Source organism: Neofelis nebulosa, chromosome 4, assembly GCF_028018385.1.
Source record: "Neofelis nebulosa isolate mNeoNeb1 chromosome 4, mNeoNeb1.pri, whole genome shotgun sequence".
Taxonomy (NCBI): domain Eukaryota; kingdom Metazoa; phylum Chordata; class Mammalia; order Carnivora; family Felidae; genus Neofelis; species Neofelis nebulosa.
This window is the reverse complement of record NC_080785.1, coordinates 147,411,423-147,434,973: the sequence shown is the minus strand read 5'-3', so window position 1 is coordinate 147,434,973 and position 23,551 is coordinate 147,411,423. Positions and strand designations below refer to the sequence as shown.

Genomic DNA, 23,551 nt, shown 5'->3' with positions numbered 1-23,551 from the left:
CCCTCTCCTGCTCTTCTTTCCTTTGCCTTCTGCCTTCTGTTACTGTGAGTGAGGTCATTCGTTCCCAGTGCTGTCTTTGTTCCTTGGCTCCCCTCGCTTAGGGTGTGGGCTCGTGCCATTCTCTTCGCCTGCTAGTTTCTCCCTTTCAGTAGCACCCCCCCGCACGCCCCAACTCATTCTTTACCTCTCTGTTCTAACAGTAGTAGTTCCTTGGAGAGGTCTTTTCTCTATCTCATTTGGGTCTCCCTTGTTGGGTGCGCTTGGTGCTAGTTGTCGCAGTATATGATGACATGTGTGTTCTGTGCTTTTATTTGACTGATATCTCCCCAGTAAACTCTTAGCTCTGTGAGGGGGGAGAGTTTATTGTTTCCACTCTTTAGAATAGTCCCACCATTTAGCACAGTATCTGGCACATAGTATTTCCTAAATATTTAAGATAGTCAGTCATTGACTTGATTTGATAGTCTTTCCTGACACTCTCTTGATCTTGTTGAAAGCATTGGTTTTCTTCTAATTATACTTGATTTCCTAATGGACGCTGCTTTGTTGGTTTGTTTCCTAAGAATAAGTTAATCCAGAGTCCCATATTCTCCTAAAGAATTACCTGTAGGAACTCTCTCATTGGGGGCCGTCTTCAAAACTCTAATTGTCATGGCAGAGTGTGTTCACATGTATGTACTGTGCTATGTGCTATGTGCTATGAAATGTGTTGCTGAGTCTGCCATTTGGTGGCCCTTCTGAAGTTTCACATTATGACGCCCACACCTGGGGTCTTGGCTCCTGGACCCTCAGTTTTCTTACCCACCCAGTGTAGCAGCTCTCTCAAGAGTTGTTCTGAGAAGGCAATGGGGCATGAAAACACTTGGCAGGAGGCCTAGCTCAGAGGCTGCGCTTGGCCATTGTTAGCTGCTAGCATGATTGAGTAGGTGGTTGACTTGGGGCAAAAAGTCAGCTCATCTGCTGTCAGCCTCGTCAGTGACTTCAGGTTCTCTGCTCCAGGAATCCAGGTGCTCTCTGTCTTTTTTCTGCCATTCACGGTCCTTATCATAAGAGCCTATCTGAAGGCCAGTCGCTTCCAAGAAGCCTTGCCTTAGTAGCTTACAGGTCTCTGAAGATTCTTTGCAGCTCACCTGTTTTGTGGTGTGCCTGCTTTGTGCCCACATGGGGCTATAAAATGTGGTGAGGCCAGCGGCTGCCCCAGAACTAGTGCTGTCCAAGGTGCCCTGATGGTGCTAATGGGGTAGAGCAGAGAAGACAGCATTGCACTGGGCCCTGACCAGACCCAAGACGTGCAGTCGGAAGATGCAGGCTCCAGGTTTGAAGAGGGACAGGGACAAACAGGGTGGCAAGAGGAGTCTAGAGTCCATTGTCCCCTGACAGATCATGGGGACTGTATTTACCGTGAAAAAACAGGTGACACAGGCAGCAGATGGTGCCAAGTGCTGCTATGAACACTGTATATAAGGAAACTCATGTCATGTCCATAACAACCCCATGAGATCATTGTTATTATTACCCCCGTTTTTCAGATGAAGAAACTGAGGCAGAGGATAGCCATGACATCTTTTCTGAGGGCCCATGGAGAGTGAGTGGAGAGTAAGTGGTAGAGTTGGGATTCTCCTCCAGTTAGTCTGTGCTCTTACCCTTATGCCATACGACCTCCTCATCTCTCTTCTAGAATATTTCAAGGCAGGATGAGACTTGGTTTGTGTAACCAGTTAGCATAACTGGGTTCTAAAGGCAGCTATTACAGCAGGGGCAGAGAGAGTTCAAGTTGAGAACATTTTCTGTTGCTTGTGCTCAGCGCTGCCCAGAAGTGGGCTGCAAGAGGCTCCTTGGAAGAGTCCAGGGGCCACTTGTCCAGGATGCATTGGATGGAAATTCAGCGTTTGGAGGGAGATTGGGCTTGGTGATGGTCACCAGGATTTGCATTACATGCATTCATATTGAAAACAATTCTCTAATCCAGGCTTTTACAACCTCTTCGTGTGGACGTATTTGTCTGGATAATTCTTTGTTGTGGGGATTACCCTGTGTTTTGTAGGATGTTTAGCAGCATATTAGCCTACACCCGCTGGCTACCAGTAGCAGCATCTTCCTACAACCCCCTTTCAGTTGTGAAAACACACAGTGTTTCCGGATACTGCCAGATGTTCCGGGGGGACAAAATGGCCTCTAGTTTAGAACCACTGCTCTCAATGTAACCCTCCTCTTTTGTGAGAGGCCCATATTTCACTATCTTGACCCCAAGGGCCCGAGGGTCCCAATGTATTCCAGTGAGAGCTGGGGTTGTCGGACCCCTGAACGCTCCCCTTCTTTATTTTGGTGGTTCAAAGGATGAACTATTTTATACCTAAGATTTCTGGGGGAATAATTAGAAAATATATCCTGTTGTCATCTACAGGATGCTCTCGCTTTGGTTGTAAAGAAACAATTATACTTCTGCATTAAAAGAGTCTGTAAGGGGGCATCTGGGTGGCCCAGTCAGCTAAGCATCCAGCTCTTGATTTCTGCTTAGGTCATGAGCTCACTGTTGTGAGATGGAGTCCTGCATCAGGCTCTGCTTTGAGTGTGGAGCCTGTTTAAGATTCTCTATCTCCCTCTCCCTCTGCCTCTCCCCTTCTTGTGCACGCTCATGCTCTTTCTCTCTCTCTTTCCCTCAAACAAAAGAAAGAAAAAAAAAAAGAAAGAAAGAATCTGTAAGGATATAAACCACAGGCTACACTGTGGAACAGTGGTATTTTGGGATAGTGGGATTAAGGGTTTGTTTTGTCTGTTTATTTGTTTTCTATTTGCTTATATCTACCTTCTGATCTTCCTACAGTGAGAACATTTTGCTTTTATAATAAGAAAAAGTCTCATTTTACCTTCAACTATGTTAGGAGAGTGATTTGGGGAGGTCAGAACATGAGTTCTGGAGCCAGCCTGCCTGGACTGGAATCCACCCTTACCTGTCTATTTTCTCACCATCTTAGACTTTGCTTCTTCCCATTTGAAAAGGAGTATCATGTAACAAATTTAGAAAACTGGAAAAATTGAACCAAAACTCTGCCACTTACCCCAGCCATGGTTAAAATTTTGTTGTGGCCCCTCTGACTGTCTTTTGCTTTGGGTTTTTACATGACTTTAGTTATAAACATCATTCACTTCACTTAGCATTAGTTCATGAGCAGATTTCTATGATAGTACACATTGGGTGAAATAGTTTTTGACATAGGCATCTTGTAGTTGTGGACAAAGGCCAGCTTTTCCAGTGGGTTGTTTAATTCATGTCTTGCATGCAGCCTTCTGAGTTAGTCATATTCCCTTTTGCATGTTATGAGGCATTTATTATACTTTTATGTCAGTGATTACTAAATTTCTTTGAACTTGACACTTTATATATTTTTAATCACACAAATAATACATGAATATATGGTCTTTGTGAAGAATTCTAATAACCCAGTAGTATATAGGGAAGAAAATTATCATTCTCATCAATTCTGCTCTAACACCATGGCCTGAGATAAATATTGTTTCCAGTTTAGTGTTTACCCTTCCCTGATCCATTTGAGAAATCATCATTTATTGACAGAGCACCCAGAGAAACTCATAAACCATGATCTTCACTTACATAGACAGCAGAGCCATCTGCTAGAATTAATCATTGCAGGAAATGCCCGCAATTTGATGTATATGTTTAATATAGAGAAATCTTAAATTGGATTGTAAATATATGCTAATGACCAGGAGGTACATGCACGTGACAGAGACTAGCAGTCAACAGGGATTGTACGTTCTGATGCTGCATGTGAATTGGGGCAGATGCCCTGTCACCAGCTGCACATCAGCTGACCTTGCCTGGGACCTCTTGCTACTCTTGGGTAGTATGTACAGGTGCTAACCTGTGTTCACGCCTTAGAGTGCAGGAGGCTCTGAACTTAGGTGGAAAAGGAGACGTCTTTTATTTTCACTAACCTCCAACTGAAATGTACTGCTTTATCTTACAAGTGTAGGTAACAAGCCACAGTGGTGCCTGTGACTTAGTCATTGACAGAAATCATAGATATTTTCATTTTATATCATAGTCCATGCAGATATCTCCTTGCTGTTGGCACTCATTCTTGATACTGATGATATGACAGCTACAGACTCACCACTAGATCTTGTTATTTAAGGCACCGATGAAGAAACACGGGCATTACTGCATCACAAATTTATGTTGTAAACATTTCGAAAACTGAAAATCCATATCATTGGCTTCCTCCCTTTGTGTTTTCTTTTTCTCATCTAAATGTATCATTCTGAGAAGGGGGTCAGTGGGATTCACCAAATGCTAGCGCAGCACTCCCCGCCCCCCTCTCCCCTGCCAAACCACTACAAGTCTCCATCTTAAAGGCACATCATATGATGGCAATAAGAATAAGGTGGGTGAGGTGGATGTATTGATTGATTTCCTTATATTTTCCTAAACACATCTTAGGAGAGAAAATACTGGTAGCATAGTGATTGTGTGTGTGTGTGTGTGTGTGTGTGTGAGAGAGAGAGACAGAGAGAGAGAGACAGAGAGAGAGAGAGAGGGAGGGAGGGAGGGAAAGGGAGAGGAGAGGAAACATTAGTTAACATTCTCTAGGACTCTTCAAACCACCACGGGAAAAAACCCTATTTCGGGAGGAAACGTGTGGGCTTCCTTCATCCTGTCTAGATTCCTCAGTTTCAGGGCCTCATTTCCGTGCCTAGCAACCCTGAGGAATCCAATGCTTTCGGCCATAAATGGGGATCTCTAAGGTAAGCCAGCCTCAGGTTCTGAGCCCCAGGGGACCCAAATGGTGAGGAGGAGGACCCCTAGCTCTTGTCCCCCCTGGCTGGGATGCTGGTAAGACAGGAGGTGGACATCTGTCCCTTATGAGCCTGGGCTGGCTGCTGCCGTGTCCGTGCGTCACACTCATATTACAGTAGAGATCATATCAGTGCCTGCTTCAAGGGTTAGTGATAGATGCCAGGAAATAGTCTGCACACTCTAGCACATCACTGCCTGTAGGAGATGCAGGCCCTTGTTATTCTGTCTCGGTCTCCTCACGTGAAGATGTCTGGGGAGGAAGATAGTTAGAGACGTTTTCTCTGGGTCTCAGAGTGTTCAAAGAGACAGAGTCAGGGGCAGATTTCACATAAAAACATAGATTTCTGGCATCTCTTAACAAATACAGGATCGGGTAACCACAGGGTGCCCCTCTCCCCACAAAGATCAGCAGAAGCCAAAATGTAACCACCATTTAAGGGTGGGACAGAAACTCTGCCCTTTGCCACAGACCCCAGCCTACCTTCCTTCCCTCACCTGATATGACCCGTTCCTCTGGGAACGTTTGAGTTAGTGGCTTCTGAAATGGATTATTCCTCAGTTTCTGTCGGATTCTAACACTGTGAGTTTAAAAATATTGGGGAGATGTTTATAGCAGCACTATCAACAATAGCCAAAGTATGGAAGGAGCCCAAATGTCCATCGATGGATGAAGGGATAAAGAAGATATGGTATATATATACAACGGGGTATTACTCAGCAATCAAAAAGAATGAAATCTTGCCGTTTGCAACTACGTGGATGGAACTGGAGGGTATTATGCTGAGTGAAATTAGTCAGAAAAAGACAAAAATCATATGACTTCACTCATGTGAGGACTTTAAGAGACAAAACAGATGAACATAAGGGAAGGGAAACAAAAATAATATAAAAACAGGGAGGGGGCAAAACATAAGAGACTCATAAATATGGAGAACAAACTGAGGGTTGCTGGAGCGGTTGTGGGAGGGGGGATGGGCTAAATGGGGAAGGGGCACTAAGGAATCTACTCCTGAAATCATTGTTGCACTGTATGCTAATTTGGATGTAAATTTAAAAAAATAAAAAAAATAATAAATAAAAAAATAAAAATATTGGAAAGAAGCGCTATGTGCCGGGCTTGGCGAAGTATGTAAAAAAAAATCAGTGGTGGTGAAGTTAGGGACAGCTAAACTCCTCAAAGGCTCTGATTATGTCTTGCATTTCAGCATAGGGGTGGTTCTGCTGTGACGCCTTCAATTTTTGAAACTGTTTATGGTGGATAAAATGGGGTGTCACCTGCTGCAAACTCGTAGAGCATCTGTGGGCAAATGTGAGGCAAAGAGATGTTTCCATGGAGAATGCTGATGCTCTGGACCGTTTTCTCTTAGCGTCTGACCTCAGCAGTAGGGAACAGAATCTCCCCAACCTTTCTACAGGGGAAGCTTTCCACCATGAAGAGGGAGACTGAGTTTTTAGCTCTTCCTTTCAGCAGGACAGAGGGCTGGTTCAGACTGTTAAGCACGATCCCACCACGGTTCTCTAAATTCCCCAATGAAGAGCTAGGGTCTAGCTGTGCCATAAACCAGAGCCTGTGTTCAGTTTGGAGTTGATGGAGTTAAAGATTCATTCGGATGCAGCGTCCTAACCCTCATTCCAGCTTCTGGCTCTGTTAAGTACAGAAACCACTTGAGCAGCTGCAAATAGTATTAGCTCTAAGCTTGTTACAGATCTTGCAGACTCATTCATTGATTGCCTTCGATTTCCAGGACATCTTGGATATAGAATTAAAGAGACTTTAGTTAAGCCAATTAACTTTTGTGGTGCCTGGACAACTAATATCATATGCTAGAGAAGGTCACTGCTGTTATTCAAATAGCAGTTTTATTTGAGCTGGGATTAAGGAAATCGGACAGAAGGTCTAAGAATTGTTTATAGTGTGTTCCTTTCTGTGTTGCAATATCTTGGCCTTTAACATCTGAGCCTGACCGTAATTACACATACAAGTGGTTGGGTCATATTATCCTTTCTGTAGATTGTGACTTGATTGTGCCAGCTCCAAATTATCCATCTTGTAGATGGTTCCCAGCCAAGTTTTAATCGGAGGTTTCATCTATTTCCAGTTTATCAAGCTTTTAAACTGAAGTGTGGTGGTTGAGAGTATAGACTCTGGGGCCATGCTGGGGCCATCGAATCCTGGCTCCGTGACAGCAGCACAGAGAGTTCACAGATCCTGGAAGATTTAAGCGTCCATTTCCACAGTTCGACTTAAAGCCTGGATATGGCTCCGAAGCCACCAGTTCGTTTCCCGGGCTCTGGTACATCGGGGTGGGCTGTATGGCCAGTAAGTGCCAGTGGAAGGTGAGCAGGGCTGATGCATGTCGCTTCCAGGCTTCGGAGTGAGGAAGCAGGCGTGTCCTTCTCCACACCCTCTCTTCCCATCTGCTGGCTGAATGCAGGAGACTCCAAGGTCTGAGGGGAGAGCTGAGACGCACAATGGGAGGGTCCTGGGTCCTTAAATCACTACGTGGAAAACTGAAGACAAGGAACGGTTGGTTACATGAACAAGAAATAAATGTCTATTGCGTTAAGCCCCTGAGATTTTGAGATATTTTTGTTATAGTACCTCCTGTCCCTCTAATTCATCCAACCACTTACCGGTAGTATAACCTTGGTAACTTGGCCAATGTCTCTGTAAAGTGGGAGAGAACAATACCAATCTGACTGAAAGTTAAGTGCTCAATAAATGCTGGTTGTTATTATTAAAAATAAATTATTATTATTGTCACTGTTGTTGCTATTCCCTCTGATCCTTGGGGAGCAGGAAGGATTAATTCTTTTAACTTGGAACATTAGAACACTGTGTTTGAAAAGAGTAGGCTGGAGAAAATAATCTATCTCAAGTAGTCCGGCTTTGTAAAGTAATGTATTATTTGTGGCTTGGCTGTATTTAAATTCGTTGGCATACATAAAACAGTCATGAATGCATACAATGAGATTTTTCTCTCTAACACACATGGACCTGTAGTCATCATTTTGGCATTTAGTGTTGTGAGGATGTAGGCGCAGCATAATGTTTGCATTTCAGAGCCTCAGATCCCCGTGCAATAATCCAGAAAATACCCAGGAACTGGATTTTTTAAAAATAAGCACTGAGTCCATTTGATTTTGTTCAGTAGACAGGTGAGTTTCCCATTTTTCAAGCCGTATGTTATGCCACCATGCTAGGGCAAGGACAGTCATAGCAACAGCTGGTTTAGTAGCTTGCCTCTGACTTAATTTCCCTCATATAAAACAGGAATCTAATGCAGCATTCACACTCAGTTTTATCACCACGGAGCTAAAATTTATCAGTGGCATTTGTCCAGTTGACTGTGTTGAACAGTAAAAGCTTATGAGACTTATCAAGGTTAAAAAAAAAAGGAGCATAGACGGTAAAACAGGGAGAGGAGAGATATCCATCTTTTAATTCAGGAGCTGACAGTCTGAAAGTACGAGAAATCTGTCAGAGACCACCCACTGCAGAGCCGCTGTTCTAAGGAGCAGTGTCTCCAGAACTCTGTGATTGAATGGAGGGCGCCCCAAACAGCTAGCTGGGAACAGGGACTCCAGTGACTCAGGTGGGGGGCCCTGGTAGTTCTTGGGCAGTGCTTCTTTGAGGTGAGTACCAGAAGGCACCTTGAGAAGTAATTTAGACCAGACCACAACCTCCATCTCCCAGCTGGAGGTTCTTAATAACATATTGAGAAAACTCTGCTGCCTTCAGTGGCGGTCCATAGCCATGCTTTTCTCCCCAGAGAGCAAGAACTACGTGCAGGTGATCGTTCGATCCCACAGGTGGTCTCCGTTTTCTGCAGCCCTGCAGACGTTGGAGGCCAGCTGCTCCCTGCCTGCTCTCTATTTTGTTCTTTGGGTGGTAATTTAGTGCCCTGTCTTCCCCTCCTTCTGTCAGTTCCTAAACAGGGTCTCTTCTTATGCAAGTTGTCTCTTGTTCTGATGGCTTTGACAGCAAAAAATTGTGTCCTGTAAGCATTTTCCTCACTTACCTAGGTCTGGAAGAGCACTGCATTTATCGTGGGTATTTTTTGGACCTTGGAGACACTGATTGGAATACCTGTGTGAAACAGAGTTGTTTGTACAAAACGGCACTTTTCACTTTCAAATAGAAAAATATCCTTTTGCGACCTAGAGTTCCATGAATTCAGTTGGGTTCGTTGTTATAGTTAAGAAGAAGCGTTCCTAACATCAGCTTAAAGGCTTTGGAGATATATTTACTTGGAAGCATAATTACTTTGGAGTGTTGTATTTTGAAGTGACACTTCTGTATGCAATAATTGAGTTGAGAGGAATAGTAAGTACATTTATGTCATAATAAGAAAATGACACTGCCTATAAGGAGAGAATCCAAAAATTGTAGATGATTAGTTTTTATTGCAACACCTTTAGTAACATATCTGAAACTGTCATTTCCACTATGCAAATAGACTTCAAGCATCTAGTTCCTGCCAGCAGGGAGCCATTCCCCAAAGAGTTACTGTTGAAGACCCCTCAGTGCCTTGGGAAGGTGTTTGAAGAATGCCACTGCCCGGATCAGCCTTCAGGGCTAGTTCATCGGTTAGACTGTGAATGTCAGTTCAGAGTTTCTTGTTGTTGTTGAGGCAAGAGAATGATCGTTTGCAGAAGTTATAGAGCAAATGTCAGAATTTATTCCCACCTCTGCCAACACCATCACCATTTTTTGAGTACATTCCTCTGTGGCCAGCATCCTGCTGGGTGCTTTACACACTTGACCCCACTTGATCACCCTAAGCACACTATGAGGTCTGGTATCATCCCCTTTACCGATGAAGGAATGGAGCTGATGGAGACTGAGCAGCTTGTCACATAGCCAGTGAGTGGTAACATTAGCACAGAGCCTAGTGCACCTGGCTGGAAAATCCCCGATCCTAGCCCCATGTCAAACTGTCTAGCAAGTGGTATTCGTGTTGTTGATCTTCCTGTGTCTTAAACCCCAGCCAGCGATTCTAAGCCAAGCAGGATGCTGCTACCAGGTTCCAAAATCAAGAGTAGTCCAGCAAAATCCACGTAGATTTTTCTTACCCATCCCATCGTGGTTCTCCATCTTTGCTGCGAGTAAGACTGAGGAGACAGCAGGAGCTGAATCAGTTTCTCCCGTTGGAGGGATATCTGATGAGTTTGCATACAGTCTACAGAGACTTTTCCTTCCCTTCCCCCCTGCCCCAACCTACCATTGTTTCCACTATGCATCCAACCTGGGTCACAGATGTCCTGCCTCTGTTTATCAGCCATCTTGTGACAGCTCATGACTGTCTCAGTACATTAATAGCATACTTCATAGACTTCTTTTCTCAAGAGGCAAGGAATTATACATGCTGGACAGTCATCCCTTGCCTGTGACCCTGGGCGAATGCATTGTTTTATATCCTTCCCTGGGATCTCTCTCCTCCCTGATGACTGTGATGTCCTTCCTATTCCTGGCCAAGCTTTCATTGTTTGTAGGACTTGTGGTTTGTGCATACTTCCTGGTACTCACCCTCCCTCCTCAAGGAGAAATATATGTTTGTGCTTTATAGACTGTTATGGGCTCAGTAGGAGACACACAACACCCTCCCACATACAGCAGACATGATGTAGCTGCAGTGCAGACAGTGTGACCTCGGATGGAGACCTGCACAGAATGACTAGGTGGGCTATTGGGGCTCTAGTTTAGATTGAAATGACCCATGCAGCTCAGTTCCAACTTGTTTATTCTGTATTTTTAGGAAAATGAACCAAAAGTTGGCTTCCTTATACCCCAAGGGAACACATGCATTTGTCAATAGTCCCCCACTCTCTCCACCCGCCTGGCACATGGTAGGCTATTTCCAAATATTTGTTGAATGAATGAAAATAGCAGTGAGTTCAGTTGAGGTTCTTTTTTTGTGTTGGTGTGATCCTTATTTAAATGATTGGTTTAATGAGTTTAGCTCCTGTACTGTGGCTGTTTCAGAGCTGGAAGGAATGAGAATAAGATCGAGAATTGAACCTTACAGTAGGAACATAGAGTATCTTCTGCTCTTATGTTAACAAGTCACCTTGAAGGGTTCTGGGCTTAGCCTCTCTCCAGGGTGCTTTCCAAGTAACAGGGTTTACCGGGGGATCTGGGTCAGGGGATTTCAAGGGAAGTGCTGGAGGCTGAGGGGAGGGTTGGAGAAGCAGGCCAGTTTCTCAGAATTTCTCTCAAGTCATGAGCTTGAGTAAGCTCCCCAGATTCTCTTGCCATCCCCTCCCCTGGACATTCTGCCAGTCTTCATCAAGTGGTTGAATTATGCTGAACTAGAGATGGAATCTCAAGTGTCTGGTGAGAAAATTTGGCCAAGAGACCATGTTCGGATGCACCAGCTCTTTGGCCCAGGGCAATCCCTTACATCCGTCTTCTGCGTTAGCCATTTTGTTGCTGGTGTTACAGAGGTACTCAGAGCCCCTCTTCATGTTTGGCTCTTATCCCAATTAACGTGACTGGCCAGAAGTCTCCTAACCGGAGCCCCCTCTTTGGGGGCTGTTCCAGGTGACTCACTTCTAGATATGCAGTTGTCACGTAGGAAAAAAATGACCTAAATGTATGAACAACATTAAGTGCTCTGACAGTGAAGCAGTGCTTTTCTCTTCCTGGTGTTTGTGTGAAATGATCTGGCAAAATAGATGCTGCAGAAATAATGCATTTCTGTGTCTCCCTTCTCAAATGATGAATGTTCTTGGCTCATCACAAGATTTCTTGCCAAATGCTGATTCTGCTAACAGAAGGAATGGAAGCTTCAGATGTTCTCTTGTGACAGAGGGAATAAAAAGTCTCAGGCTTGCTTTCCTTCTGTGACATTAATGCAGAGAGGTGTTCTTGGGGGAGGGCTGTGTTCTGCCTCCACCCTGGTCTTGGCTAAAGCTACAGGTTGTGTTGTTCAGGCATCTCTGGCTACCCCCTCAAGCCAGGAGGAGACCCAGAGGCTGGAGGTGGCCCAGCAAAGAGTCGTGATACCATCAACCAACCTGTTGACATTTGTTTCTTACGTTAAGAACTTCAGTTCCAGAAAGCGCTCGTGTGAAAATACAACACACGCTACTGTCTTCTGTAGCAGAAATGCCAAGAGGGAAAACCAGGGGAGCATTAGGATTTGGAGTGGGTATTATGTGCAGTCACTGCTCCAGGGGCTTTCACAGACTTCCTCCCAGTAGCCCCCATCCAGCGGCCCTGGAAGAAGGGCATGAGGATCCCGGGCTCTCTGAGGAGACTCGGAGGAGACTCGAAGCCCAGGAGGTTCGGCGATTTCCTGGAAGTGACGTGGCCAGCCAGCCCAGGCTGCTGCTGCATCCGGCCGTCAGCCCTCTTGATACCTTCCAGGGATCACGTCTCTCCATCCCTCAGATTCTTGTGGCCTCTTTGCAGCTCCGTCTCCCATATCCCAACCACTCAAGCCCCTCAACTCCCTTTCTGCATTCAGTTTTACCTCCTTCCTCCCCTTTTTGCACACTAAAGTTTTTCAAAAGCAAACATCCAATTGCTGAGTCCCTCCCACCCTTGCTTGAGTCCTTCCAGGGTGGGCTCTAGCCTGTCTCCATACCCTACCTACCTTCATGTACCTTCCACCTCCCCAAATGAGAATAAGGTCCAAACTCTTAATCCTAGCACACTCCCTTAATGGCCCGGCCGTGCTTACTTCTTTGGCCTCGTCTCTCAGCAGAGCCCTTTCTTTGTCCACCCATGCACCGGTGAAGTGGAAATAGGGGGCAGGGGGTGGGTGGTTCCTTGAGCTCCAGGCAGCCTCTTGTCCCTGGACCTCCATCCCTGCTACTCCCTCTTCCTGGCATGCTCATCGCCTGTTTTGTCTCCGACCTTCCCAGCCTTGCTATCCATTAAAGTCCCAGTAAGAAGGGAGTCACTGCCTTGACTTCCCCATCCGGGTACTTACCATGATGTGTCTTATTAACCTGTGTACTCAGCAGAACACTCCTGACCAATAGGCTGCCAGCTTTCTGCAACTTGGCTCTACTCATCATTGTGCTTGGTGTCTAGTACCCTGCCTGACACACCAGAGACACAAAAGAGAAGTTTGCAGAACAAATGAAATGTGCTGGAGACAAGATTCAAATCCAGCCTGGCCTGAGTTTTTAATGAGGTGGCATGGTATCTCTTCTGTGTCCTGTCTTTTCCTCTGCCTTCCTTTGTGTGTTTACAGGGAACTGCTGACCCTTCCCTGACTCCTTTTCCCAGCTGAAGGGCTGCTGCTTTCATATGAAACAGATATAATTGCTGGTGCAGTCCTTGAAGCTCTAGGAAATAAAGTGCCACTGCCTACACAGCTGTGTGGGGAGGCAGACCCTGGAGGAAAAGGAGTTTGGGGGTGATTTGCCTCCAGGTCTTTCTTGGTACCTTGGAGAACAAAAGACGTTTTGTAACCCAAACACAGCCAAGGAGTAATTCATAATTAAGGCTCCAGGGCTCATTTCAGAGTGGGCGTGCTTCTCTCTCTCCAGATATTTTCATTGTCAAGAGCTGTGTCTGCTCCTTTGAGGCCTGGCTCCAAGCTCACCCCCTGAGGGGCCCTGGGAGGGACAGAGTCCCCTGCTGTGGTGTCCAGGGTACCCTGGCTGCATGGCTTTTGCTCCCCTGGGGGAGCCTGGGAACAGCTGCAGCCGTCATTGGACAGGGTAGGTCGTCGGGGTTTGGTATTTGACTCTCTTGGTGAGTCCAAGCCACCTTTGGCTACAATAGCACTGAGACAGGGGGTTAGCACAACAGTCAAATGGGCCCTCTGAAATAAGTTTGCAAATATTTAGACTGCCTGTCCTTTACCCCTATCCCCAAATTCAAAAGACCAAGCGATTAGAAGTCAGACCTCAATAGGTTTAAAATTCACTCTGACCATTTGGCTTCCAACTCCTGACTAAACCTCTCCGTGCCTCAGTTCTCCATCTGCAATTTGGGGATAATACCTACCTCTCAGGGTGGCTGTGAGTATTAGACAAATTAATATGTGAAAAGCTTCCGGCACCGTGCTGAGCCTGTGGTACACAGAGGACTCATTTTACTGACTTCCTTAGGCTCTGCTAATGAAGACACGCCGCTTAATTACACAGATTCTAATTGGGACCACATTTTCCTAAAGAAATCTGTTTATTAGGTGTCCATATGCTGTTCGCACATAACTACAACTTTTATATTTTCTAATTTCCAAAATAGTATGTTCATTGTAAAAATTAGAAAATACAGGTAAGCAAGAAAAGGAAGAAAAAATATCCTGGGTAATCATATAGCCAGTTGTGAATACATGGCATATGTCTGTATCCTTGTAGCAGGGTGTTCCTGTGTATGGGTGTATACAGGAGATTAGTAATTTAAAACAAAAAGGTACTGATTATCGTCTGGAACATATTGTAATATACTGGATGCACGGTTCCTACGTTGCTTTACACAATTTGGGATGGCTCTGTGGAATTCTCTTGTACTGTTGTAGCTTCTTCTTTCTAGTTGCTGGAGGTCAAATTGCTTGGTTTTATACAGTAGGCACATTCTTTTTTTTAAATTGTTTTTAATATTAATTTATTTTGGACAGAGAGACAGAGCATGAGCAGGGGAGGGGCAGAGAGACAGACACAGAATTCGAAGCAGGCTCCAGGCTCTGAGCTGTCAGCACAGAGCCTGACACAGGTCTCGAACTCACAGACCGCGAGATCATGACCTGAGCCGAAGTCGGACGCTCAACTGACTGAGCCACCCAGGCGCCCTACACTAGGCACATTCTTAAAGGTTCTGATACATATAACCATCCCAAGCTACTAAGTGCTTATTACAACTGGTTAATGGCTGTCACTGTGTTACTCTCTCTGTTCTTCAGAACCCTTTGATTCCAGCAAAGTGTAACGTTTCCTGGTAAAAGTAAGGCATTACGTTGTTTGACCCAATTCCAACAGGCATTAACACATCTTGAAAAGTAGGATTTTTTTTTTTTTTTTTTTTTTTTTGCTTATGGGAGAACTTCCCCAGGGTGGGGAAAACGTAGAAAAAAAAAAAAAAAAAAAGAGGTTAGAGTGGGAGAGAGCCAAAGCATAAGAGACTGTTAAAAACTGAGAACAAACTGAAGGTTGATGGGGGGTGGGTGATGGGTATTGAGGAGGGCACCTTTTGGGATGAGCACTGGGTGTTGTATGAAAACCAATTTGACAATAAATTTCATATATTAAAAAAAAAACCTTAATTATACCAATATTATACTTACAAAAAAAAAAAAAAAGAAAGAAAGTAGTACAGGCTTGGCTCATTGGCAGGGAGGACCCATCGTCACATGTCCTGAAGGGAGAGGACTTGGGCTGGCAGAGGAATGGAACCAGTGAGTGGTTGCGTTTGTCCCAGATCTGGCGTCCTGAGCTCGGCAGAGAGTTTTGTGTTGAGATTGTTTAGCTAGGTCACCAGGCACAAGTGGCCCTGGGAGACTGACAGCCCTCCGTAATGCGACTGGCTCCTTTTCACAGAGCAGACTCAGAGGGAGAGAGGATGTAGGAGGATCTCATGAAAACCTGGGGGCTGGTGGAGTTAAATCCATTCCCTTCTAGAGGACTCTTGGGGGAAAACACATGCAAGGAACAGATATGGCCAGAATAATGGAGCCCTATGTAAAAAAAGATTCAGGTAAAGGCTCATTGTGAAATCTGTGTTATTTTTCTTTAGCCTCTAGATCACCTTCGGTTACAGAATTACAGGAGACAGAGATTTATTTCACTGACTCTGTAAATAATAGATTGACAATTTTGTTTCATTTTACTCGCTTCTTGAACTTTGCACTTTTGGTAGTGAATCAGCCTTGGGTATAGGCTGGCCTCAGCTGTTGGCTTTTGGAACACATCTGGCAGGCAGCGGAGAACCCCCAGGACTTTTGGCTCCAAAAGCATTGGCTTACATTTGAACTTAGGGAATGTTTCCAGTGATTGTCATTGAAGTTTTATTCATACACCAGAGGACGCTGTTAGCTTGAGCTGGAGTTGGGCTGCTGGCTGGAGCCCCACGTCTCACGCCAATCCAGTTAGACTCTCAAGGGGTGGAGAGGTCACATTTATGGGACCAGAGCACAATGCAGCCGTACCCTTGCCTGTATCTTCCTTGTACTGTAACTTTGAAATTGTTTCGCATTAAGCTTCCTTCGGAGAAGTCCTGTGAGTGTCTGCTGTGGGTGATCACAAGGGCCTGTCCTTGCCCCGCAGGCCACATGAGCTATATAGTGCCAGGAGAGATGAGGACAGAGTGCTCTGGAGCTCAAAGGAAGGGTACAGCCCCCTCATCTTGGATAACCAATACAGACTTGTCGAAGAGGAAGGGAAAGCTAGAAGGAGGAGTTGTTTTCCAGGTGAGCTGCAAGAGAGACTCTCAAGACAAACATGTAAGATGCCTATGGATGTTTTCAGGCAGCAAGGAGAAATGTGTTACTTACAACCCATGGTACATTATAGGACAGTGCGGAGCAGCACTGAGCATCTTACGGATAACGTAGCAGATGTCTGTCTTGGTCCAGACTCAGGCGGTCTAAATAGCATTTTGTATATTTCCTTAGGCTCACCTTAATTCTCAGAAATACCAGGCCCTTAGGCCTGACATTTAGGTTAGAGTTCCCAATGCCCAGTCTGGGGGTCCCTTCCTGCCCTCCTCACCTCTGCTCTGTCAGTGTTCAGTGCTGGGCTCTGGGGACATGAGCCAGATGCCCTCAGACTCCAGGGACTTCATTTTAGTCTGAGGGATCAGAAGAATTCTCTCTTCTGTTCGTTCCCATAGGGTCATTCCCTCTGTCCTCAAACTCTGCTCTTGTCTTTTCACGGCACCCAGTATTATTGCCTCAATCGACTTGGAAATCTAAGCTAGGAAGGGAAGTACTTTGTGTGACACACACACACACACACACACACACACACACACACACTCCCTTTCTCTGGGCAAGGAACAACAGCCTCCTCTCAGTGTACATTTTTTAAAGTAAAAGAGAGGAAATGGGGAGAAAATCTAAAGTTTTATTTCAAAAATTATCCTTCTGTTAAAAATGTCAGTCTATCTTGCTCTTCAGAAATGACTCTCAAGGTCTTTAAAGCTGAGATAAGATGTGGAGCCCCTCGTTTTTTCTAAGTAGGAGTTTGGCATGAGGGGCTAGTAAGTGGTTCAGGTTCTCCTAACAAATACAAGTGAATGTAAGGCCCCCAGTATTTTTAGTTTCCCAGTCTTTTGTAAGCTGTGTAAATGTGAGAAATTCCTGCTGCCATTGAAGTTATTTCAAACCCCATTTGGGAGGTATTTATTAATAAACAATATTTCTTTCCAGTGGGAATGAAATTAAATCTTTAGTTAAACCAAACTTTCTGGTCCCAGGACCCCTTTACATTCTTACAAAATACTAAGGACCCCTAAGAGCTTCTGCTAATGTGGGTTGTATCTATGGATATTTGGCATATTAGAAATTAAAACTGAGACATTTAAAAATTAATGAATTCAAGCATAAAAACTCATTACATATTAACATAAGTAACATATTTTATGAAAAACAATTGTGTTTTCCCAAAAAAAAGAAAGAGGAGTGGCACTTCTTCTTTTTTTTTTTTTTTTTTCATTTTTGCAGATCTTTTTAATGGTTTACGAGAAAACAGGTAGATCCTCATATCAGTTTCTGTGTTCAGTCTGTTGTGATTTTTTTAAATCTATGAAGAAAATCTGGCTTCACATAGATATGCTGTTGGGGAAAAGGAAAATTTGAGGGACCCCTGAAAGGGTCTCAGAGAATCCTCAGGGATCATGGATCACTTTGAGAACTGCTGCTTTCAACAGATAAATCACTAGAGTATGTGATAGGCTTTAAGTGAAAAATTGTCTTTGAGAGTTTGAGTAAATTATGGGTTAAATCAGTCTTTTATGAACAGATGAACACATTATGAAATCTTATATAAAGTATTGTTTTTATGGTTTTTGTACTTATGATACATTCTCCTTTCTGTGAGCTCACTGGGGATAACATAAGAAGTCCATGATGAACATTAAGTAGAGGGAATTGAAATGCTAAAATCCATGGCAAGGATTCTCTCATTATAAAATGTTTATAAGATGCTCTGTCATGTGACCTTCTTCAGTTCCCATTCCAGTTTAGGAGTTGGCATACTTTTTCTATAAAAAAGAGTAAATATTTTAGTCTTTGTGGGTCATCTGGTCTCTGTTGTTAGTATTAAACTTGATTGAATACATAAACATATGGGTGTGGTTTTGTCCCAATAAAGCTTTATTTATAAAAATAGGTGATGGATTAGATTTGGCCCAAGGATTATATTTTGCCGACTCCTGCAGGAGTTATACATTACAGTCATAGCCTTGAAACTCTCTTTCCCTAAATCCCTGGTCTTTGGCCATGAAAAAATTAAGTTTGTGATGTTCAAAGGAAAAAGCACACACACACACACACACACACACACACACACACAAACACACACGAGTTGAATTTCTTCATTTTTATTTTATGACACATTTGGAACAGTCAGTTTCTAGTGGCGTTGGCTGTGTGATAGCTAGCAAATCTGGGCAGTCCTCCAGGACGACTGAGTGCGGTCAAGTCCGAAGTGTAGAGTGTTGATTTCAAGAACTGAAGAGGACGGATGATAAAGAGTTTGATTGCTTTAGGGTTTTGTTTCATTTCTTTCCTGGGTGCTAGTTAAGTTTCTAAGACAGCCAGAGCCAATTTTCACATTTCTCCTTAGTTGATTTAATAATTTCGAAATATAGTCCAATCTCCCCAAACCCAAGAGAGATGGTCCTATTTATGCCTTGTAAGTAGGTATGCTCCAGAATCACAGGTGTGCTGTTTTATGCCTTTCTTGTTGCCTTCTCTCCTTACAGAAATACAAAGAGTATGAGAAAGACGTAGCCATAGAAGAAATCGATGGCCTCCAACTGGTGAAAAAGCTGGCAAAGAACATGGAAGAGATGTTTCACAAAAAGTCTGAAGCAGTGCGGGTAAGTGCCTCTGGTATCTTCTCTGTATTGCCCAAAGACACGGAGGCACCTTCAGGGGCTGGCATTGATGACTCCAGCTCTCAAAGATCAAAGTTGACTCAGCTATTATGTAAACGTTTTACTTTCTTTAGTTAACCAGCAAAAGCAGTTAGTAGGGGCACGATAGGGTTCAGGTGACAGTTTTCATCTTAGAATTTTATGTCTTCAGTGTAAGTGCCACTGATTGTACAGTCTCAGAGGATGGCTTATGACTGTGCGATACATTCACTAATTACCAAAAATCATTCAAAGGCACATTGTAGTTCAACTAAGCAACTATAAAAAATTTAAGCCACGCTTGCCGAAATGTGGAGTTGAAAATCTCAATGGAGTAATGGAATCTAGATGAACCTGGAGGCTTCCCTTACCTCTACTAGAATATTACTATAATTATAATGTTTCTCTCCACCAGTTAGAGCTCCCTGAGGTTTCATACTGTCATCAGGATGAATGGAAAAGTATCATTTTGGATTTCCAAGGTGGCTTCCAACTTTATTCCTTGTTGCCAGCTCAGCAGTGAATCTTACCTTCTTGCTTTAGAACACATCCCGCATCTGTGCTCCGTTGGCAAGGGGGTATGGGAAGGAATGGCAGTCTGAAGAGTTCTTTATCTCTAACCTATAGTTTGCTTACCTTTTGGTTTTGTTAATTATCTCCAGAATCACTTTGCTCTAAAAGGCCTCTTCCTACTTTCACTTCTCCCGCAATTCATTGGCCCAACAAAATTTCCACACATTATTCCTGCTTTAGACCTGACAGTGCCACTCCAGTGCTTGTCTCTTAAAACATTTTTGTGCTACTTGGATTGTGGGGAGGAGGGTTGTAGCCAAGTAGGGAAGAACATGAGTTTGACCTGGCTTCTGCGCCTGCCTTGATCACTTACTGAGCTTTTACCTTTAGTAAAACTGCCCTTGGGAGCCTCAATGTTCTCATCTGTAGATGGCAAAAACACACAGGCTGAACGAGGCTTATACGAAGTCATGATTTTGAGCGACTGAGCACAGACCCTGGCACACAAGCCATGCTCATTGAATGGCCGCTTTATACCGCCACTATGGTCGTTAATGACATAAGTAGAGACTTTTAGGGAGGAAGCCTGAACTATCTTAGAAGAAAAAACATTACTTTTAGTTGCTACAGAAGTATTGCCCTGACAGCCAGCCCTGGGAGCTTCGTGGTGATCCCTGCGTGTGCTTATGTCTCTACCTCGAAGCAAGTGCTGTTCTTTACAGACATGGTAGCCATCCACATCTCACACTCAGAACCTGAAATACAAATGCAAAACAAAACAAAAGCCCACAGTAATTACTGTTTTCTGCTTATAAAACAAACACCCCTTTGGTGGCACTTGAAGAATATATTGAAAAGTATCAAACAGAGAACAAAAATCACCTGAAAGTCAGGCTTGTGTTCTTGGGTTTCCTTCCTTCTAGTCTTTTAAATTTGCATTTCTGTGCATGTACTCGTGTGTTTTTCTTTTTCACATTGGCAGGTGTACTGCCTGTTTGCTTTGGTGTCCGACTTCTCTGCGCTTGTTTGCACCAGTGCTCTGTGTGCTTTTCCTGGCATCAGTACCTTACGTGATTTTCTTAAATGGCTGCATCACATTTGAGTTTAACGACGTGTCTACATGATTTGACTATTCCTCCAAATCTGGATATTTAAGTTGTTTGCAAGTTTTGGTATACATAATGCTGCAGTGAACCTTCTTGTATATTAATAACAGATCAGACGCCTCGGCACCTACTATATGTTTGGTGTTCCTCTTAGGATTTTACAGGTACTCGCTTGTCCTTAGAGCAGCCCCCAGAGGAAGGTATTATTACTATCCCACTTGTACAGAATAGAAGACAGAGAGGCAGAGGTTAAGTCACTTCTCCAGGGTCACATAGGGGGGTGGGGGGATGGGCCTACGGACCCAAGTCCACGTTCTTCATCACATCCGTGCCCTCAGCATCAGTCCTTTACTTTGATTTCCTTCAGATGAATACCTGAACACAGAAGACAGTGTAGAGATGCTAACCCCATCTTCAAAGGTTTCTGCTTGCGGCGACATTCGTGTTCAGATAAGGTTGTGCCAGTTCACGGTTCCTCCAGCAGGAGTGGCACGTGAATGCTCATTTGCCTGAATCCTCACAGAAAAATGACGATGTTTTATTTTGTTTTAAATAACAACGGTTGTCAGTTTGAGAGAAGGAAATGCTATTTTTAGAGAATTTTTTTAATGTTTATTTATTTTTGAGAGAGAGAGAGCGAGCGAGCATGAGTGGGGGAGGGGCAGAGAGAGATAGGAGACACAGAATCTGAAGTAGGCTCCAGGCTCTGAGCTGTCAGCCCGATGGCCGATGTGGGGATTGAACTCATGAACTCTGAGATCATGACCTGAGCTGAAGTCGGACACTTAACCGACTGAGCCACCCAGGCCCCAGGAAGTGCTATTTTTGTTTCAATTTGGGTTTCTTTGTGAATCACAGAATTTTAGAGCAGAAGAGGACTTACATCTCTTTAGCTTCTACCTCTGTGATTGACAGACAAGGAAGCCCGGGATGGGAACCTGATCCTTGGGGGGCTTGTGCAACATAGCAGGGTGATGCAGAGGTCCAGCCAGCTCCAGAACCTGGACTCATCGCTCAGAGGCAGGGGCCCACGTGGCAAGTGAGAGGTTGGTGAGAAAAACTAAAGAACCAAAGGACCTCTTTTCCTCACTCACCTCCGTGAAGATGCCAGGAGGAGTAGGTGACTTACTAATCTGTGCTCATGTTTATTGAGTCTCTATGCACCAGGCCCCATGTGAAGCACTTTATATAGGTCATCTAATTTCAACCTGCCATCAGCCCTGGGAGTGAGACACCGTTCCTACATCACTGGCTCAGAGGATGAGCACACAGGCTTGGCAGGGTGGAGTCACAGGCCCAGGTCACATGGACGGGCTCAGTGGGGTTCCTTTTGCACCAGAAGGTAGGATTGCAGTGCCTCTGGGTGTAGCTGACCAAAGTGTTTTGCACAGTGACTGGCAAACAGGAAGCATTCGGTAAATGTTTGCTGTAATTGCTGGCAAGGGGACCTTTCAGTGTGTAAGTATTTAATAACTGAGAGAGTCGTGAAGCTTTAAAAAGCTTCAAGGATATTGACAGCAGGGAACTTAATTTTGAAACCTTTTGTTTTAAATTAATGACTTAAAAAAAAAGAACTGATATGGTTGGTGTGGTTCCTTTGAGAAGGAAAAAAAAGGGTGCTTTATTTAAATTGAAATGTACCCAGACTAAAGGCATCCAGTATTCTCTGAACTGTGTATTTTAAAATAGATGTAGGAGACCCTTTGTAAACACACTTGATACCATAAAATCTAGGTTAGCTGGTCCAGTGATACGTGGCAGTCCCTGCTTCCAATCTTTAAACAGAAAAGAGGGCTTGTATGTCAAGTTGGGGTTTGGTTTGGAGGTAGTTTTGCTATTGAGATGGGCCTGGTCCTGCTGTGAGCCATGCAGCACTACTGACAACAGTCATGAGCCATGTGGCATTTGGGATGAGAGCAGGTGGCCACTGAGAGGGTCCCTGGATGTTGCCTTATGTGGAGGCCAAGGAGCAGTGGGTGTGACTGTTTTTCATATTATAATGACACCTCACTTCTCAACTAGGAAAGGTTGCTGTTTGTCCCTGGGATTGGTAAGCTTTTGAAGTGCAGACACCTCAAATGCAAATTTGCCTGTGGGTTTGCAGGTGGAGCCCTTATTTGCCAGGTGGCCCTAGAATGAACCACCGTGCAACAGGGCCCTTCTCGTCCCATTCTGCATCACCCACTGAGCAGCGACCCCTTTCTCTAATGGCCCAAGAAAAGTGGATTTTAGAATTTGCTCCATCGTTCTGGGGTACCATGCCTGGAAATCCTGTTTCCAAGCTTCCATCCCCACCCCCAGCAACCTGAGTTGGGTCAGAGGTCCTAGTGCCTTCCTGACAGTAACTGATCCAGTACCAAGTGCTCATGGATGGTCGGATGGTGGATGGCCGGGAGGACTCAGGAACATACATAAGAAATAACTGACTCACAAACGACACAGATTGTTAAAATTTCCATTGATGTCTATAAAATCTTTGTGAGATGGGTGCTGGCAATTTCGAAAGGGGCATACCCCCTCTGGTCTGTGAAAGTAGGTGCAGTGAGTCAGTCTGGGCTCGGAAACAAAGGAGCACTTACAATCCCGCCCCACCCGCCTGTCATGTCTTGGCCGTTAAACAATGTTGATCTTTTCTCTGTCTCTTCTGGCTTGATTTCATCATTCCCCCATCACTTTTCCCAGTGATTAGTTGAATCAGAGTGATTTTATCATACTCGTCCCCTATTTGAATTACTCTCCACTATGCAATTATCCTATCACAGAAAGTCCTATTTTCTCCCCGTCAGATGTCTGGAGTAAATGTGAAACCCGGAGTGGCCTGCCCATTACATAACCTCTGTCCTCTGCTTGGTAATGGATTATACGTAACTTTTTTCCCCCCCCCCGGCCTAGCAAATTACAAATAACCTTAGCTTCGGTAATTGCCATTAACATAATGGTGCCATCATTATGGTAGCATTTCTTAACTAATATTTTCTAGCACCTTTCTAATGCTGTCGGTGGTTTAAATAATTTTTTTTAATTCACTCGGTGGGTTGATGTGTAGGTTATTTTAACTTAAGAGCCAGATTGGGC

General features: G+C 44.3%; 1 protein-coding gene across 5 annotated transcripts in view; it reads left to right on the top strand.

The window, feature by feature from the left end:
- CACNA2D3 (calcium voltage-gated channel auxiliary subunit alpha2delta 3) overlaps positions 1 to 23,551 on the top strand; it is an 860,192-nt gene that overhangs the window by 159,434 nt on the left and 677,207 nt on the right. For all 5 annotated transcript variants that reach the window (XM_058726526.1, XM_058726525.1, XM_058726524.1 and 2 more), the window contains one exon: positions 18,705 to 18,821. In XM_058726526.1, the coding sequence (XP_058582509.1) occupies positions 18,705 to 18,821 (117 nt within the window). The remainder of the gene's footprint in view (positions 1 to 18,704; positions 18,822 to 23,551) is intronic.